This window comes from Lepidothrix coronata, unplaced genomic scaffold (genome assembly GCF_001604755.1).
Source record: "Lepidothrix coronata isolate B3197 unplaced genomic scaffold, Lepidothrix_coronata-1.0 Scaffold102, whole genome shotgun sequence".
NCBI classification, from domain to species: Eukaryota; Metazoa; Chordata; class Aves; order Passeriformes; family Pipridae; genus Lepidothrix; species Lepidothrix coronata.
Window position 1 is genome coordinate 2,605,377 of NW_016690282.1, and position 19,155 is coordinate 2,624,531.

The window sequence follows — 19,155 nt, forward strand, 5'->3', positions numbered from 1 at the left end:
ACTGCTTCTTATATAGGTTATTGTTAGTTTTGCTTGTTTGTAATTGTAATACATTTTATCCTTTATTATCCTTTTTATTCCAGATGTGTTCCTGGAGCTTTTTAGTCCCCAGGAGTTTTGATCTATTGTAATACTTACCATTGGAGAAAAGAACACTGCTTCGCGTAATTTTTGTTCTCTTGAAGAAATAATTGCGATATAAGAAATTCCATTCACCTGGCCTCCAACCCTGCAGGATGGAGGATGATTTATTTTCCTGCAAATTCTTTGCTTTTTCTGAAAATAAGAGAACTAATAGTTCTTTATGGGATATAGCATTTATTCCACTAGCTGGATGTGTGTTCCACCCACTAATGGCCTCTTTTTTGGTGCAGCATTTTCAGCTGTTGAAGTTTTACCATTCTTTCTTACTTTTAAGACAGAAAAAGTAAGAGCTTAGGTCTGGAGAGAGTTGATTTTACTGGTAAGGTGCTGGATTGTGGGTAGAGATTTTCTTGGGAATAGAAGAATTAATCCTTTTTCTCATATATATTTGCTGTGTTTTGACTTCCTGTTACTATGTCAGAGACCTAATGGAAGCTACGTTCCCCACATAGTTTCCACAAATCATCCTAGGACATCAGGAAAAGGTTTTTCACTGAGAGGGAAGTGGGTCACTGGAACCAACTTGGTGGCTCCCCAGGGTCACACCACCAAGATCTTGAACTCAGGTCATGAGACCAAGCCTGACAGAATTTAAGAAACATCTGGATGACCCTCTTAGTCATACAGTTTAGTTTTAGATCGTCCTCTATGGAGCAGGGAGTTGGACTCGATGATCCTTATGGGTCATTCCAAATCAAGATATCCTATGGTTCTTTCTTATGCAACTCTGGCTGTTGCATTGAAGTACATATGGTTTTGTATGGATACAAACAGGACAAGATGTTTCAGTCTTAAACAGGTGAGAAGTCATTCCATCAGTATTTTGGGGGTTTCGTTGGGGATTTTTGTGCACATGATAACTGATATTTTAGACCTTCAGTTTCCTGCCAGGCTTTACTCAGTTAGCAACAGGCACCATAACTGTTCTGCAGCCTTCTTTCATCATCCTTAAAAAAACGACTCCTGCACAAATTTTCCAGTAGGGAAAAAAATCCCACTTCAGATAAATTTTCATCACTGAGCTGAGGCTGTTTCTGTTCAGCATAATGTGTTTATGCACGATATGGTGTTGCTTTTTATTCTGAACAGTGAGTCTTGATGACACCTGTTTAATATCCTGACATCATGCAAAATACAGATTGGATGCCTCTGGACTTTGATCCCAAGAGCTGCATGGAAATTTGCTAGAACATATAATGGCTGCAGCTAATGTGCATGTATTTGCATAGTTAATAAAGTTAAAAAGCTGACAATGATAGTATTTTCATGGATTTGTATCTTCCCTGATGGATTAGTACAAAAAGCTTGTTGATTGAGTTCACTAGCAATTAAAGTGGGCAATTGATCTTTCTTATCTTTCCAAACAGATGAAGTGAGAAGGGCAGCCACAAGTTACTTTTCACCACTGGGCAAATTCTGGCTGGATCTACCTGTCAGTCAGCTTTTAGCAGAAAGCTCTGGCTTCCTGCCATTTTATCTAGACCAGCCTGTGTGTGTGTTTTCACTCATTCACTGACAGGAAGGAAAAAAAAAAAAAGAAGGCTTTATCTTATCTTCTAGGGAAGGCTTGAGCTTTTGCCTCTTCTAGAGAGGTAGGACTGGGAGGCTGGTGTCTGCCTGGTTATCACTGACCTCTCTTAGGATGGTCTGACTCTTGTAGGTCCTCCACCCTTGACCACCACACTGGAAACAGTGTAGTTGAGGCCAAAGACCCCAAAGTAACAAGAAACAGCACTAACTGAGACTGGCCACACTCTTGTGTTCTGCAGTCTCGTCTTGCAAAAATGAATAGAGAAAAACAAAGAGGGCATATTTTGGAGATAGCAAGAAACAGTGGAGAAAATTTAGAATTTCTCAAATCAGAGAGTAAAGAAAAAGACTCAAATGGGAACTGGCTGTTTGAGTTTGATGGGGCTAAGCAAGGTGGGAGGAAAGCCAGCCAAATACCTAAGGGGAGGGAGATAATCCTCAAAGATCCCAGTAAGTGAATTATCTTTTGGCTATTTCTTTTCCGAAAAAAAGGTTTGGCTGAATGTCTTGTTACCTAAATGGCAGAAACAAAAAAAAAACCACATCAATTTTACTTTATATAACAGTGTGCAGTTTCATCCATATAAAGCACGTTGGTTCCAAACATGGAGCATGGATGAGCTCTTGGCACCCTCAGTTAATTTTGTTATTAAGGAAGTTGTTTTGAAGAAGCATCCTTAAATCAGGTTTTTCCCACTTTTCTGCCCTTTTTGTGCATGTGTGTATTAGTGAGAGACTTGGAAAGGAAGAAAAAAAAAAGAAGAAAAACAATACTCAGCATCAGTCAGACTGTGTTATGGAGAGAATTAATTTGCAGTTATTCTCCTTTGCTGTATGCTGATGCTAATTTGGGAGGTTTTGTTTGTTCTGCATTTTTAATATCTCATCTTCCTTTCCAGTTGTGGCTTGCTCCATGGTTTCTGCATTTGCTCTACATTATTGAGGAACCAGAGGTTCAGATAATCATCCATTTCTATCTCAACCTTTTTGCTCACTGGTATTTGTATCCAAACTTGTTGCATGTATGTGTGGAAGATACCATCTGTTTCTTAAAGTGAAAGATGAGGCAGAATTCTATTAAAGTCACCAGTGCTTCTGTGATGAGTAAGAACAACAGCGGCAAAGGCCAGCAGAAATAGAAAAATAATTTTAGCAAAAATGTATAAATTCCCGTCTCCTTACAGTTGTTTCTTATTGTGAGTTGTTATTATTTCCTAAAATACTCAGGCACCAGAAATTCTGAATCCAGAAAACTTAACCAGCTTTGCTGGATTTCTGGTTTCCTTGACAACCATTCATATAAATAGTAAGGACTTGTTATGGGGGGAAATATCAGTATAATTGAAACCTGTGAATCACCCGGGAAAAAGCTAAATTCAAAGTTGAAGTTACAAGTTATACAGCAAACATTAACAGAAGAGACTGTTTTCATTTAAATAAAGCACTTCTGTTAATGTTTGCTGGATACTTGCTAGGATGGAGCAAAGGCAATGATTTTCCCAAGGTGAGATGCCAGAAGATTCCTTTTGGCTCTCCTCCTGAGGAAACTATTACAGGTGACAGTCACCTTCTTCTTCTCTTTGGTGACTTGGAATTTCTCTCTCTCTCGCTTCAGATTTTTCTTTTATTATTATTATTATTATTATCTTTAAAAAAGAAACACAGCTAGAGACAAGCATGAATGTTATACCCGTATTTAAAAGTTAACCTGCTATTCCCCTCCTTTTAACCTGCTATTTCCCTCCTTTCTCAATGATTCAGTTAACCCAGTCTCAGCAACAATATATTGATATTGCTCTCCTGGAAGCAAGATAGTGAGAAAGTCCCTGCCTGGAGTTTAAACACTGGGGGAGGTATAGTCAATGTGAAATGGGGAGGACTATCCTAGAACTAATCCTGATCTATGCTAGTGCTGCTGGAATTGTGACTCAGGTTTCAGGAATGTGGGGAAAGGTGTGGCAAATATTTACAGCAGATGAAGATTCACACAGATGAATCTGAAAAACTGTGATGAGAAAAGCTGTCCATCAAGAAAACTGCCTTGTGCCAGCAAATCGATATTGTTTGTTTACCCCCTCTTTTTGGGCTTTGTGTTGCAAAAAAACCCTTAGTTATATGATAGCCATTAAAGTAGTGGCAGTATTTTCCTCCAGTTTAGAAACAAAATGAAAGACTTGAATAAAGGTCTTATGATTTAAAAAAACAATATCTTGCTACTTCTGGTGTTTGTAGTAGCAGCAAAGCACTAAGCAAGTAATGAAAAAGCTGTGAGAACAAGTTATCAGCTGTGTCTAGAAAGTTATTTATCCAATCTGAGGAAATAACAGTCTTTATTGTTATCTGATTCACACATCAGAATTTCCAGGGTTGTTTCCCACGCCTGGGACATGAATTTGGCTGGTTTTCCTTCACAGAGATCCCTCCTGCTCTATGTTCTTTCATCATGTAGATTGCACTGGTTTTCAGATCAGGGTCAGATACAATTCAGAGCAATTCAGCTACGATTTGTGCAGATTTACAACATTCTTCATGATTTTGCTGTGGCCTGGAAGTTTTGGTTTGTTTGCCTTTTTTTAAGATTTTGAAGTTAGTTTATCACCTGACTAATATAATCTTCAGGAAGATAGTGCCTATGTTGAAGAAAGTAGATGATGAATACTTTTGGATACTCGCATTTCCGTCAAGTCATTCATTACAAAGCCTAATTCACATTTTTGTCTATTTTAATCAGTATATTCTAGATGCCAGATACTTTTAATGGCAAAACCTGGCATGTCAGCTCTCAGGAGGCAAAATCTACAGACTGCCTTTTCAACATCCTCCAGGCTCTTCTGTTTTCTGGCTTCTGTTTGCTGCTGGCTGTTTCCTTCCCCAGCACAGGGAATCTGCAGTTTGGGTGGTGGTGGGTTTGGTTCTACTTGATCCCATTTATTAACCCATCTCTGAGAGGGGTGGGGGTGCATGCAAGTGGCACCTTCTGCCTTCAGGCTTGCTGTTTCCCAGCCTGGTGCCTCAACCCAGCCATCTGACCTACAGGCTCTTGCAAGATACTGGCCTTAGTGCTGCTTTTGTAAAGTTAGCTGAGCAACAAGGCTGTCTTTTATTTGGGGTGAGGATGGGGATACTATGTCATAGCTGTGGATTATTTTGATTGATTTTTTTTCCAAGCATATCTAGGAAGATGCAGTGAATGTAGTGACAAAACCAATATATTTTTGAAGGTTGCATATTTCCAGAGTAAAGTGTTTAAGGACATGCTGCCAGGCAAAACGTTTCATCAGCCAAAATTCCATCTTACCACACTGAGCAAATGTGACCCAAATTAAACTGGTAGATAGCCGGGTCCAAAGAAACAGAAGTCATAAAGAAGCTGTGACACTCTGCAGCAGGATGTTGCTGAAAACTTATAGGACTTCAAAAACCAACCTAATTCGTGAATGAAAAATCCACCAAAAGTTATTAATCAAAAAAATACCACCTATTGCTCCAAAATCTGTTGCAAATTGCTGCAGGGTGGGAGTATATATGGGGGCAGTATTGCTGTAGAATTTCCCTGGGTTTATATTCTTCAGTAGGCACCTGCCACCAGCCACTATCAGATGCCAGCTACTGAGCTCAATGGACTTTTGATCTGACAGGATACAGGCACCTTAAGTTGTTTGTCCTTCCATGTTGGTCACTGTCATTCTGTTCATGTTGTTATCGAATTTGCTTTCTGCTAAGTCTACAAGTCTCTATCCCTTTCAATGAGGCTCAAGTGACCTGCCCTTGTATAGTTATTTAACTTACTATGGAGAGTCAGTACTCACCTGGGAAGCCTGGGCAAGTTTCCTCATCATTTATTTGTGGGGGAAAAAAGCATATTAAAATTTAAAAAAGAATAATCACACAATTCCCTAAAGAAGTACAGTATGACAGTTAAAGTCTGGCTGAATATATTTGTCATTACTTACTATAAGAGTTGTGCATTGTGATCAAATGTGGAGGCAGCCAAACTCAAGGGTTTTTAAAAATAGAAATACCTAAATACATAGTCACTATACAATTTGTTCACAAGCAGGGAAAGACCCACCATTTTCCCTTCTCTCAATCACAGAAACAGGGAAACAATTTAAAGCTGTATGTCTATATCAGACTTCTCTCTTAAAAATGGCACTTCTGCTAACTCTAATGAAAATGTATACAGTGGTAGCAACTGTGAGAAAGCTGAGTTAGGTTGTGTACAACAAGTTTTAGTCAGTGTTTTAGTCAGCTTTTCCCAGTGATAGAGCCCAGTTAGGGAAGACAACTTGCTGGTAAAGCATCCCTGAACATCAAGGCTGTTGCTCCCATTTCTCTGGCATTTACCAGAGTGATCAGTTATGTACTGCATGCAGACTCATGGGCATGTAATTTTTATATTAAAATAATTTAGATAATTTAGTGTATTTTCAGGCTTCAATTAGAGAAAGAATAAAGATGGTTCTGATGAAAGACCTTTAGTAAGTAGATGCTATTTCACTTAACTTACTTAAAAGAATCACTTTCAGCACCAGCTAAATGCCATTCTTTACTCTTCTGTCATGAACAAAAATCCAGACCTTGAGAGCTAGAGATCCAAGGTGTGCTGTTTCTGCTGAACTGAGAATTATGGCAAAGTATGTCACACTATTTTGTTTCTCTTTCTTCTTTTACTAACTCTATTTTTTTTCTCTTCCTGATGTATCTTCTAGGAATATTTGTTCTCTGAAGGCAACTCTCATATAGCTTGTAAAACATGGCATATATGGGCCATTTTAACTATGCCAGAGAAAAAAATATGTATTAAGACTTACAGAAAGTATTTAGACAACATTGAGAAAAGTGATAAACGTTACCAATTATGTCAGAGTGAACAGCTTAAAGGTTGCAGAATTTTCCAAGAGTTTTGCAATTATTTTTTTAAGAGTTAGGCCACCATAATTATCTTAAACTGGCACTTCTTAACAACTGTTGTGGTTTAGGAATGGTGCTCCCCTATTTAATGCCCCCACCAAGACTCTACCAAACCACTCATCGCTTGCTCACTCCCCTCTTCCCCTCTCTCTTCCCACTCTGGCGGGATGGAGTTGAGAACTGGAGGAACTAAAGGTAAAGATCGTGGTTGAGGTAAGAACAGTTTACTAGAAACAGCAATGAGATAAGAAAATTAATAACAACAGTAACAATACTACTAACAAAAGTATACAAAAGAGAGAGTGATTCATGTGCAAAAACCCCAGACCCTGAGACAATGAACAATGGCCGACAAAGCCTCTGTATTTTTCAACTGGAATCCACATCCTTCTTCTCAGAGGTGGGAAAAGTCCTTTTCCCCCACCTCATGTCATTGCCAGGGATGACATGAGGTGGTATAGAATAAACTCCAGGTCCTGGCCTAAACTAGGACAATGACCTGTTCAAACACTGCGCTCTTGTATTTCTTCTCTACTGTATGTACAGAAGACTGTATGTAGTACCCAGAGAGAGTGAGCCTTCACAGTGCTGTTGTGGAGCGTAAGGAGTTTTCCCTAGCATGAATTGGGAACTGTTACATTATTCATGAATAGAAAAGCCATGAAGAAGTTATGCTGGGGACTAATTAGGATTTCTGTTTGTGTCTTAGTCAACTCGGCATCACAGGAGAGAAAACTTTAGATAAATTGAACTAATTGACAATCCAAGGTTCAATATATGCTCAAATCAAGCACGTGCTATCCAGCTGTTTTAGACCATGTGGAATAGGGACTGCTTTCTTCATTTTTAAAAGTGATCCTTTCAGACATCAGGCTTCAGGATGGCAGGCTTTTGGCTTCTGTGTGCCAGAACGGAAGGAACTGCCTGGCAAGGGTCTCTTCCATTCAGTGATACATGGCAGTGGTATTGGGAATCCTGAGAGCAAAGAAGGGAACTGCACCTTGAAGGTGACTATCTTTTCCAGCCACCTTTTACCTTCCCTGCTTGTCTCGGGCTATTCATGCAATATCTGAACCCCTGCCTTACTAGGCTTATTTGCATAAGATATTAAGTGTTGTTTTGGAGAAATATTGTATTTGGAGTAATAAAATGAAGGATATGCCACCCAAAATTAATAACATAGGGATGGGTAAAAGCGAACATGAGTCTGTAAAATGACTAGCTCTTTTAACGTGTGAGGTATGACTGGTCTAGCACAAGGATGTCAAGTGGTAGATTCAAAGCAATATAGTTTGTGAAAGCAAGGTAGATACTGCTTTCTGACACCTTGATGTGATGGTCCATTCCTGAAGCCCTCCTGTGGGAGAGCTAAGACCACAAATAACTAGAGTTTTGAGGATGTGGATTTGAAATTATCTCTCTTACACACATAGAAGACATTTCTGGGGAGCATTGAGGTTTCAGAAAACCAAACAAAACTTCACACATCAGTTTGCACTTTCTGGTTTTGCTTTGTTTTATGGTAACCTGCTTTTTCTGTCTTCCCCCTTAAAATTTTTTCTTTCTCCTTGAAGGTTTGCTCTACTTCCCTCAGTCCTTTTAATGAACTTAGTAGTGGGGAAAAGCTCTGCCCTGGTACAGGAATCCTGAGAATACAGAGAAAAGTTGCATGCCATTATAAGGGGAATAGAGCAGGTCAGCTTACATCATCAGAGGCCTTGTGACTTTATATTCAAAAAGAAGTGTGCTCTAAGCACCTATTATTAGTCTTTCTTCAACCACGCTTCTAACTTCAAATAAATTTTAGGAACTCATTCTCTTACAGGAAGGTTTTCTTTAAGGATCTTGGAGGCAATGAGTTTTTCTGTGCAAATACTGTTTCATATAATAAACTTTACTGTGCCAGTGAATAGATATGAAATAGTTAAATAACAGAATAAATCTCCTCAGTTTTATGAATGCACTTAGTTTCTGCCTACTTTCTCCAAAATATGCTAGGACAAATTCTGAAATCTGTAACACTCAGGTCCTCTCTAGACAAAATAGTAATTGAAATTAATGAGAGCATGACTCAAGGGAAAACTTAAAATCTGGGAATTATAATGCATGCCCTTTAAAACATTAAACAATAGGAGTTTCAGACAGGGAAATAGAAACTTTTCAAAACCTTCTATATCACACTTTCAGAAGTGACTTTTCATACTAGAGAACTTGAGTCCCACAGAAAGAAAATTAAACACAGCTCATGGAACATCCTAATGCCAGCTATGGAGCTTGGTTTCCCAACTTATTTTAGAAGCTGTAGAAATGTTTTGTTTAGCCTGTACTGAAGAAATGAAAATGTTTGAGTTTGCCACTTCAATATGTAACAAACAAATAATGTGGCTAAAAATGTTCTGTCACTTTCTCTATTTTTGGGCAAGTCTGTGTGATCTCAGTAGTTTTAAGTTAAAGATGTAAGGCTTAAAGAAACATTTGAGTGTGTAAGAAACATTTTTCTTACAATTTTCTGTCCTATTATACCAAACGACTGGCCTTTTGAAATTTTGACCTCCAAATCTATAAAAAATATAAGGAAAAAAAATTATATTTGTTACTTCTACCTCAAGAGTCATAAAATTCTGGGAATGGTAAACACAAAATTTTTTGTTTTGGTTGAAAATGAAAGTAAGGTACAATATACCTGCAGTTTTAGATTAAAAATATATTTCAATTTTATCAGGATACACGAATGCCTCAGAACAAGTTGTACCGGACCAGAAAGGCTCAACTAATTTTAATTTTATTGTGTAAAGCAGTTGCCTCAGAGAACTTTTCTTTTCCCAAGGTTTCAGAAACTTTTGCATGTTTCAGAGCTTCTGAAGTAAATTTGAAAGCAGGATTTTAGATGACTTTCCACCTCAGAGATCTTCCACTATTACAAGAAACTAGCGTCCAGGAAAAGTTTCTCTCTCTAATGAAGATTATTTTTTCTTCTTCTTTCCCACTTCCCATTTCCTATCAAGTCGGAAGTGTCTTGGATCCCCAACAAACACTACTCTGGGATTTACGGGCTGATGAAGTTGGTTCTGACTAAGACTCTACCTTCTAATCTTGAGCGAGTCATTGTCCTCGACACAGACATTACATTTGCCACTGACATTGCTGAGCTATGGGCCGTCTTTCACAAGTTCAAAGGTATTTTAATGATTTTTTTGCTGTCCTTGTTTGAAGGGGGAGGGAGAATGTTAAAGCAAACAATACAGTGGGGGTGAAAGGGCTATCTAAGATTTGTTAAATGTTTTCACTCTTTTAGTTTTTGGTGTTTCAATATAATTGTTCTCTTTGTGAGCTCTTTTCTCAATGATGTTCAGTATAGAATGATTGACAACGCTGATTATCTATGTAGTTGGTTTTATTGGTCTGATTATTTGGGACAGGTGAGAGCTTGACAATACAGTAGGTGATAAAGAATTATGAGCATGCTCTAGTGATGTGCTATTCAAATACCTCTTGGTATTTGAATTTCCAAGTATTCTATACTTGGAAGAGCTTGGGGTTTATTATTTTTTTTATTAATAAAAAATATTTATTACTTTCAGTAGAACTTTTCCATATTACCTCTGAAAGTGAATGAAGTTCGGATCATTCTTGAACCAGGGAGGAGGATGAAGGGAGCAGAGTAACACATGTGAATAGAAATGAGTTCCTACCTGCTCCTCTTAATGCGTTGATAAAGGGTTCTGGATTCTAAGTATCCACCTAAAATAGTTTTCTTCACCTATCTCCATGTCCCACAGCTCCTTGGAAATGCACCTCATACTTTTACCAAGAAAGGAGACTTTCAGAGTAACTCTGTAAGGAGATGATCACAAAAAAGTTCCCCACTACCCTGTCACAAACCAAAGCACTTTCCTAGGTGGCACACTGCTAAACCCATATAATTCTCACAGGTCCCAGTGTTCCATGCTGTTCAGAGTCAGAGAGATACCCTACTGTTTCTTCTTGCCCTCAAAATATGTACTGCATGGTACACACAGAGGCATTCCAGCATGCTGGTTTGAAGGTTTACAACGCACTAAAATTTTAACCTTGATGCATTTTGTCAGCTCTCTCAAAATCATCTCAAGAAAAGTCAGCCTAAGCAAATGGGAGTATTCATTTACATAAGCCATTTACTGTACTTATCCCCTCCTAAAATCCACAAGGCCTCTTTACCGTTCCCAGTACCCAGCTAAGGGGCAAGACCTATTATCTTCAGCTCTACAGTCAAGGACAGGGTTCTAGTGCTTATTCCTCCATGCATTTGATTCCTTTCTCTTCTGTGGATACACTGATGTCCTTTCAGCAGGCCAGAAGCAATCACCTTTTTACTTAACTGAATTATTCACAAGCTTTCTTCATTAAGGAATATCAGGTTTTTCCTCCTCTTCAGGTACTGTTCAGACCTCTTCACCAAACCTTTCCCTCCACTGAACCTTGAGTCTCATGTAAACATATACCTTAACAACCACGAGTAACATCAATTTATGCTTAAGAAGTAATGCTGCGCTATTGTACTGTCTCACTGTGTGCTGCTGTCCCATTAATAGCAATATTTTACTGAATATAGTGTATAAGCATGATGCACCATGTAAAGAAATGTGTATAAACTGAACTTGGGCATAGAGGACTGCATGGTCAAAGAGAGCAAAATCTGAATTGAGACTATGAGAGGGATCATCTTGCTTATATTTTCTGCCATAATTTCAATTAAGATCCCTTGCTTTTTTACTGGGTGAATGAAACCAAGTATAAAGTCCACTTGTAAGGAAAGAAACATGGAGCAGAAGCCGACAAAAGATTGAAAGAAAATACAGACAGAAAATACGGAAACGTGGAGAAGAATAGTTAATGGAAACAAAAAAGTAGGTGGAAGTCAGGCTCCATAGAGCTAGGCAAGAATGGTCATCTGATTAGAGCTGTGAAAAGCTCTAACTTACACACAGAGACAGAATTCCTGTGCTACTGCCAGCTCTCATAACATACATAGCACAACTCCCTATGATTTTGTAAATCGTCCAGTGTGTCCTTTTAATTCCAGCTGACTGCCTGCTCCTCCACAATTTTCTAATCCTGGCAATAAATTGGTCAGTGTCTACATCTGCTCATCTCCCAGACACAAAGAAAGAATTGATGGGACAATCCCATAGCACTAGGTGTTGAGCCAGGGTGGGAGAGGACTTTGGATCCTAAATGTTGGGGAGAAGAGAGAAATTAAAGTGTCCAAGCACAGGCTTGTTCTCCAGCCTGTGTCATAGGCTGCAGTTCTATTACCAAAGATGACCTTGATGACAATGACAGTGGAGTTGAGTGTTTGTAGGTAAGAATCAGAGGGAAAGCCAACAAGGCAGATATCATGGTGGGAGTCTGTTATAGACCACCCAACCAGAATGAAGAGGCAGAAGAAATATTTTATAAGCAGCTGGGAGAAGTCTCACAATCACTAGCTCTTGTTCTCGTGGGGGACTTGAACTTACTAGATGTCTGCTGGAAATACAACACAGGGGATAGGAAACAGTCCAGGAAGTTCCTGGAGTGTGTGGAAGATAATTTCCTGACACAACTGGTGAAGGAGGCAATCAGGGGAGGTGCCCCTTTGAATCAGTCAGCAGTCCTGGCTAACCAGGGAGGTCCCAGTGGACTGGAGGTTAACAAATGTGATGCCTGTCTACAAGAAGGGCCTAGAAGGAGGATCCAAGGAATTACAGGCCTCTCAGCCTGACCTCAGTGCCAGGGAAGGTCATGGAGCAGCTCACCTTGAGTGCTATCATGTGGCACATGCAGGACAACCGGGGGATTAGCCTTGTCGGCATAAGTTTGTGAAAAGCAGGTCCTGCTTGACCAACCTTATTTCCTTCTATGATAAGGTGACCTGCTTAGTGGATGAGGGAGAGGCTGTGATTGTTGTATACCTAAACTTTAGTAAAGTCTTTGACACTGTCTCCCACAGTAATCTCCTGGAGAAACTGGCTTCTCATGGCTTGGACAGGTGCACTGTTCTCTGGGTAAAAAAGAGGCCGGATGGCCAGGCCCAGTGAGTGGTGGGGAGTGGAGCTAAATACATCTGGCAGCCAATGACTAGTGGTGTCTCTCAGGGCTCAGTATCGGGGCCAATTTGGTTTAATATCTTTACAATTATCTGGATGAAAGGATCAAGTGCGCACTCAGTCAGTTTGCAGAGGACATCAAGATGAGTGGGAGTCTTGATCTGCTGGAGAGCAGGAGAGTTTTGCAGAAGGATCTGGACAGGCTGTATTGATGAGCAGAGACCAGTTCTGTGAGTTTCAACAAGGCAAAGTGCCGGGTCCTTCACTTGGGTCACAGCAACCCTTTGCAGTGCTACAGGCTTGGGGCAGAGTGGTTGGAAAACTGCCAAGTGTAAAAGGACCTGGGGGTGCTGGTTGACAGCAGCAGAACATGAGCCAGCAGTGTGCCTAGGTGGCCAAGAAGGCCAATGACATCCTGACCTGTGTCAGAAATAGCATGGCTAACAAGACTAGGGAAGTGATTCTCCCACTGTACGTGGCACTGGTGAGGCTGCAACTCAAGTGCGTTGTTCAGTTTTGGACCCCTCACTACAAGAAGGACATTGAGGTGCTGGAATGTGTCCACAGAAGGGCAACAGAGCTGATAAAGGGTCTAGAGCCCAAGTCCTATGAGGAACAGCTGAGGAAGCTGGGGTTGTTTAACCTGGAGAAAAGGAGGCTCAGGGGAGTCCTTATCATTGTCTACAACTACCTGAAAGGAGGCTGTAGCCAGGTAGGGGTCAGTCTGTTCTCCCAAGTAACAAGCAATAGGATAAGAATGATCTCAACTTTCACCAGGGGAGGTTTAGATTGAGTATTAGGAAAAATTTCTTCATGGAAAGGGTTGTCAAGCATTGGAAGAGGCTGCCCAGGAAGTGATGGTGTCACATCCCTGGGGCTATTTGAAAGTTGTGTAGATATGGCACCTGGGTATAACAGTATACTTGGCAGTGTAAGTTGGACATAAAGGTCCTTTTCAGTCTAAATGATTGTATCATTCTATGATTCAATGGAAATGAAAGCAAGGACAAGTAAGTTGGAGAGATACTGATACCCTTTTACTGCTTGTAAAAGTTTGTTGTAAATTATATGGTGATTCGCAATTTTTCCTAGGTTCTCTTTATTTCTCCTTCCAGCGTTACAAAAGATGCAAAAATTGTCTCAAGTCACTAGCCCCAATTATTCCTCTGAAGGATTTTTTTCTAAACTAATGTTTTAATCTCTTCCTTGTTTCTATCTCAGAAGTCCTAGGTAAGTTTATGAAAATTTCTTTAGGACAATCTAGTATGTTTGTTGAAACATTGCATAAACAGAAGAGTAATAAGACTCCTATGAAGGGAAAGGCTACTCTCCAAAGGAACCTGACACTGTGCCCAGCCCCAGCTTGGAGGGCAGCTTTAGACTCACTGGGTCTCCTTCTAGAAATGTTCAAAAACCCAGTTGATGGCTAGAAGCTGCCATTATAAACCTGCTTACACCAGGATGCTTTTTGAGCAAACAGAAGAATTTTTCACATCAGTGCAGAAAAGGCAAGAGCTTCTGTCTGCGGGTTGCTGCAGGATAACTGATGAGGCAGTCCAGCACAGCCTTTTCCAAATTGCAGCCACACATATAGAAAAGGTCCTAGAGTGTGTGATTCTTTCTGTCCCCAGGAAGACTTTTCTTCCCAACAAAAATAGTGACAAAGGGAGACAAAGAGCTCAGATTCCTTTTTTCTAGGACACTGTGCTTGGAAGAAACTCAGATTCAGGACTGTCTTGAAGTTTAACCAGGTCCAATTTGCTGTGTAGAAAGCCCTACAATATGTTTTAAATAGCACCTGCAACGCCCAGAATCCTTGTTTTGCAAAGATTCTTCTTCCAGTCATCTTAAGAGTTGCTGGAAAGATCAGACCCTTACACAGCAACATAATATTTTTGGTGGTAAAGGTACTACTACCTTTGCTCTGTAGATGGAAAAAAGGAAGTAGGATTTCTTTGTAAATTATTGCTCTTCTGCCATTTTCTGATACGCTCTTGCATACATCCTTACAATATATGATCTAACTGTTCTGTAGCTGAGTGAAAAAATTTGAAAATCTCTTCTTTGAAGTGGCAACCTTAGGCTTTGGGAGAAATTCACACCTCTCTTTGGTAGTCTGAAACAGTGTCTCAAACAATATAACATTTAACAATTTCTCTTAGCAGTCAACTGGGATTGTATAATTATTATTCCTTTTATATGCAAGCTTCAATCTCTATGCATAAATATGTCTTTGGGAACCAGTAACTTAAATTTCAAGAGTCATATCCAGCTTTTCAGCTGGGATTTGGACATTTCTGCTTTAGAATCATTCTCTATTGCACTATAGATAGGTAGTCTGTTTCTATTGGACTGATATATATCTCCAAAATATTGACTTCAAAGGTTGAGTGTGCAGCCAGGCTGGTGAAGATAACCTGTCATGCATGTTTTCTCTGACTTAGCTGACACTGATTATGTTTTCTATTCATCTTTCACTGGATTTTGACAGTTCTAAACTTGAGAAACCACCTAGCCTAAGGGCAAAAGAGGGGGACTGTAGATCATAGTACATTCTTGGATGAAGTGCTGCAGAGGATTTCAGACAGCAGGGATTAGTGTAACCAATATGCTTTTATTGCAGAAATTGGGCAAATTCTTCTGAGAAAACAATGGGTCCAAAGCTATGTTCTGTGCTATCAATCTTAAAATTCTTTTAAAGGCCACGTCTGCTAAATGTTTTATTATTCTTGCTCACCCAAACTCATAGTACTGAAATGTGTGTTCTTTTTTCTAAAAATCTGATTTTTAATCTAACTCTATGTTAGATATGGATACTCAAGAGTATTCATCGTAGATGGTATTGTGAATTTGTTTGGCACCTGACTATAACAGTGTTACAGATTGCAGTTTCAGTCAGGATCACAACCTCTTTGTGCTGGGTGCTGTACACATAAAGGGACTGTCTTGGTGCTTTATCTTGTGTCAGGTGACAATTCTTGTGTCTGCCTGGTCCCTTTAGGCCATTGCTATGTAGGAGTCACAGCTGAGACTCACAAATGAGACCTGAATAATCCCAGTAGAGATTAGTGTTGAGGAGCTCTGTGTTAAATTGAATGTTACATCAAAGGGCATTATGGTATTTCTAAGTACATGTCAAAACTCAGAGGCTATACTGAACAGTGATGTCTTACTACTACTACTACGTTAGTTTTACAATCCAGCTAGATGATATGATGAATATATTAATTACTTTTAAACAATAGAGACTGAATAGTACATAACTAGTGCATTTCAAATAACTCTACTTGTATGCTAAGACACCCAGAGAATATAAGCTACAATTAGTGTTCAAGTAAGTCTTGTCTAGAACAAGGTAATAAGGAAGAGTCACCTACTTCCATTAACAGAGCATGCAAGAAGGAGAAATGGCAAGCTCGAGAGGAAGAATGATATTCACAGATTTGTACTTCGCATGAATAAAAACATGCTATAGAAGCTGTTTGCTTTGTGTCAGGAGCTCAAACAATGATAAAAATCCATACTGACATCACAAATACCAGAAAAGGTCAACAGAGATTTTGGTGCAGGATCATGTGCCCACAGCTGAAGAGGGACTGGCACGTAGTCAATCCCAAACTTAAAATTTGCAAACACTTGGTATGTGGGTGCTTTGGCATATTGCTCTGCAGAACGCCTGAGGTAACAACCTAGGTTTGTACTATTTTTTCAGCTTCTTCAGGAAAAAGAGGAAGAAAAAAAAAGGGGGGGGGAAGTCACAACCATCACAAAATGAAGCATTTTGTTTAGGGGATTTAGTAATTATATTCCTACAAGAACTATTATGCGTAAGGTTGTAATGTCAAATGCATGCATTACTTTTCATTTGCGTGTGAATTTAGTGTGCCAGAAAGTGAGATGCTGATGGCACTGGTGAGAGTCAGGCAGAGTCAGCAGGTGCTGTATAAATTTCCCTGAATTTGGCTCTATCAGTGAAGCCCCGTTTTAATAAACTATACCTGTCATAGCCCTTGACTCTCCTTCTGCAAAGACTGTGCTTTTTATAGGTATCTCTCCTTGTGATGATGTAAAATATTCAGTTGTTGCCAAGATTAAAATTTAAAATTCATTGTCATCTATGGCTCAGGCCAGGATTTGATCCACAGAATTGATTCTGGGTAGGTTCTGTAGTTCAGTCTGTCAGTTTACACTGAGTAAATCATTAAAGCTGCCAGATGATTTTGAGACAGGATCTCTGCAGGTTGATACACTGCTTGTGTTAAATCCTACAGAGATCTTTCTGTTTCTTCTGGTCAGTACTATAGACTTTCTTTTCTTACTAATTAAGAGGAAGGCATTAGCAACGTGCACCTTAGTGTGTATAAAAATCCATGGTATGAGTCTTTTTGTGAAGGCAACAGGATCACATTATAGCAGAGTGCATTAATAAAATTGTCAGGCAGCTATTAAAATAGCTTAAAATTATCTGAATTTTTATAAGTGTCTAAAAAGGCCGAATGGCACTTGTCTTTCCTCATAAAAGAAACATCTGTTAGTTTCTGAAAGATTTGTGTAAGTGTTTAATGGTTAGACTACAGTACATAGCTCATCCTAGGGTTATTACACAAATGAAACACATTTTCCCTTTGAAAAGGTCCCTGTGGAGACTCTATCTGCTTAAGATTTTCTATTCTTGATTGTTATATCATGGTGTTTTCTTCTTTTCTGCTACAGAACCTTTAAAACTTCATTGATAAAGAATCCTATTTGTTAGCTATAACTGATAGAAATGTTGGGGGGTGTCGTGCTCCCTTGTCTCATGATGCTGTTGTTGTGTGTGAAACTACAGGAGAACACTGGTGTAGAGCCAAAGAATGTCAGGGTTTAGGATATTCGGGGTAAAAAAGACAAGTTTCTAACTGTGATTGGGGGTTAATTTTGCTGACTTTAATTAGAAGGGGATCAAACAAAGAGATGGAACCTGCTGATTCTCTGGGTCTAGGGAAAAACATTTCTGTTTCTCCATGCTTGTTGGATAAGCTGACTGGCTAGAAGTTCTTTTTTATTTTTTTTTCCTAATTGCAGTTTGCTTTGCTGTGATATTCCTTTATTGAGAAGGCAGTATGTGAGAAGGTTGACCTCAGTAAATGAGCTCCAAGGGAGGGAGTTTATTATATGGATCAGCATGTGCACATTCTAGTTTATGGATTTTAATGTGACAAGGGACATAATCAGAAAATTCTGATTATGAATTGCTGCCAAAATAGAATGGCTGCAGTTTCTGAAACATCTGTAGTTCTATTTTAGCTGAATGGTCCTTTGTCTGTTTCTGCCATCAGGCACAAATATTTAGAGGTGAAAGGCCAAGACTGCATAGAAATTGGGGATAACTCATGGTGTGGTAAATTCTAAAATAAAATAAAAGATTTGGGTTCTTTATTTTTCTGTTTTTATTTCCAAGGGATACCCTTTGGTCATGTTTTCAAGCTTTTTCCTGTTGGGGGCTAGGGGTGTTTTAATTATAAATGAAAGCTGATATTCTTTTGTTATCTTTTGATACCACAACCAGAGTTTTTAGAATAAAAACCCACCACTTACTACAAGATTTGTAATAAAATCTTGTTGGCAACACTGAAATTTTGAGGACTTTTTTCTACCCTCTCAACGTCAATCTAGTGTTTTTTCAACATTATTTTTCTCCAGTCTTTGTTAAACTGCCACTCATTCTGCAGCTGTCTTTTTGGCTTAGATGCTATGATGTATCCAACACCCAAACTAAACATTGTATGACTCACACAGCGATAAAGCAAAAAAACAGTTTGTCTCTCCTCTGAGCTCTTTCTTCAGAATTTAAAGATGCTTTAATTCTATTAATCTCCAGTACTCCAGACATGGAGAATGGACCTAGAGCTTTTTGAATTGCCTTGCAAATATTTAGTGAGAGAAATCTGGGCAGAGCACGGCATCAAAGGACCAAAGTGCATATCCCTATCTCCCTTGACTAGCAAAAGCTGTGCCTTTTCAGAAGCTAGAAAATCCAGCTCTCATGGGGTGCAGACTAGGAGAAGAAGCATTTCTGCTTTGCATGTTTGTTATTGGCAGAGGAAAAATGTATTTCTGGGAATGAGATGCCAGTAGGCTGTGCTAAAGTGAAAGCATGTAAGAACTGGGTGGGAAGAAACCAAGGAGAAAAATAATAAGAACACCCCCCAATCCAAACAAAGTAGGGGAAATCAGTCAGGAGTTGCTGTCCACCTATATGTGTTCTAGGTTTATCATTTTCTCCTATAATGTGTTCGTCTTCTTGTGCAATTGTAGACATGCTTCCTCTCAGATACCTTCAGTACCCTTGCCCTGTCAACTTACAACTTGTTTAATTATGTTTTTTTAAAGGGCTGTTAAAAAAACCCCAAACCCAAATGTCTGCCAGTCTTCTTGGGTGGAACACACAAATTAAGCCCGTGTACTAATCCCTCTGGCCAGTCACTCTGCATTTCCTAGATGACAGTAAAGTAGAGCA

The 19,155-nt window shown here is 39.3% G+C and overlaps 1 protein-coding gene across 3 annotated transcripts in view; it reads left to right on the plus strand.

Annotated features, from left to right (window-relative positions):
• The window catches only part of LARGE1 (LARGE xylosyl- and glucuronyltransferase 1), a 282,849-nt gene that overhangs the window by 161,064 nt on the left and 102,630 nt on the right, over positions 1-19,155 (plus strand). For all 3 annotated transcript variants that reach the window (XM_017823441.1, XM_017823442.1, XM_017823440.1), the window contains one exon: positions 9,594-9,765. In XM_017823441.1, coding sequence (XP_017678930.1) covers positions 9,594-9,765 — 172 coding nt within the window. The remainder of the gene's footprint in view (positions 1-9,593; positions 9,766-19,155) is intronic.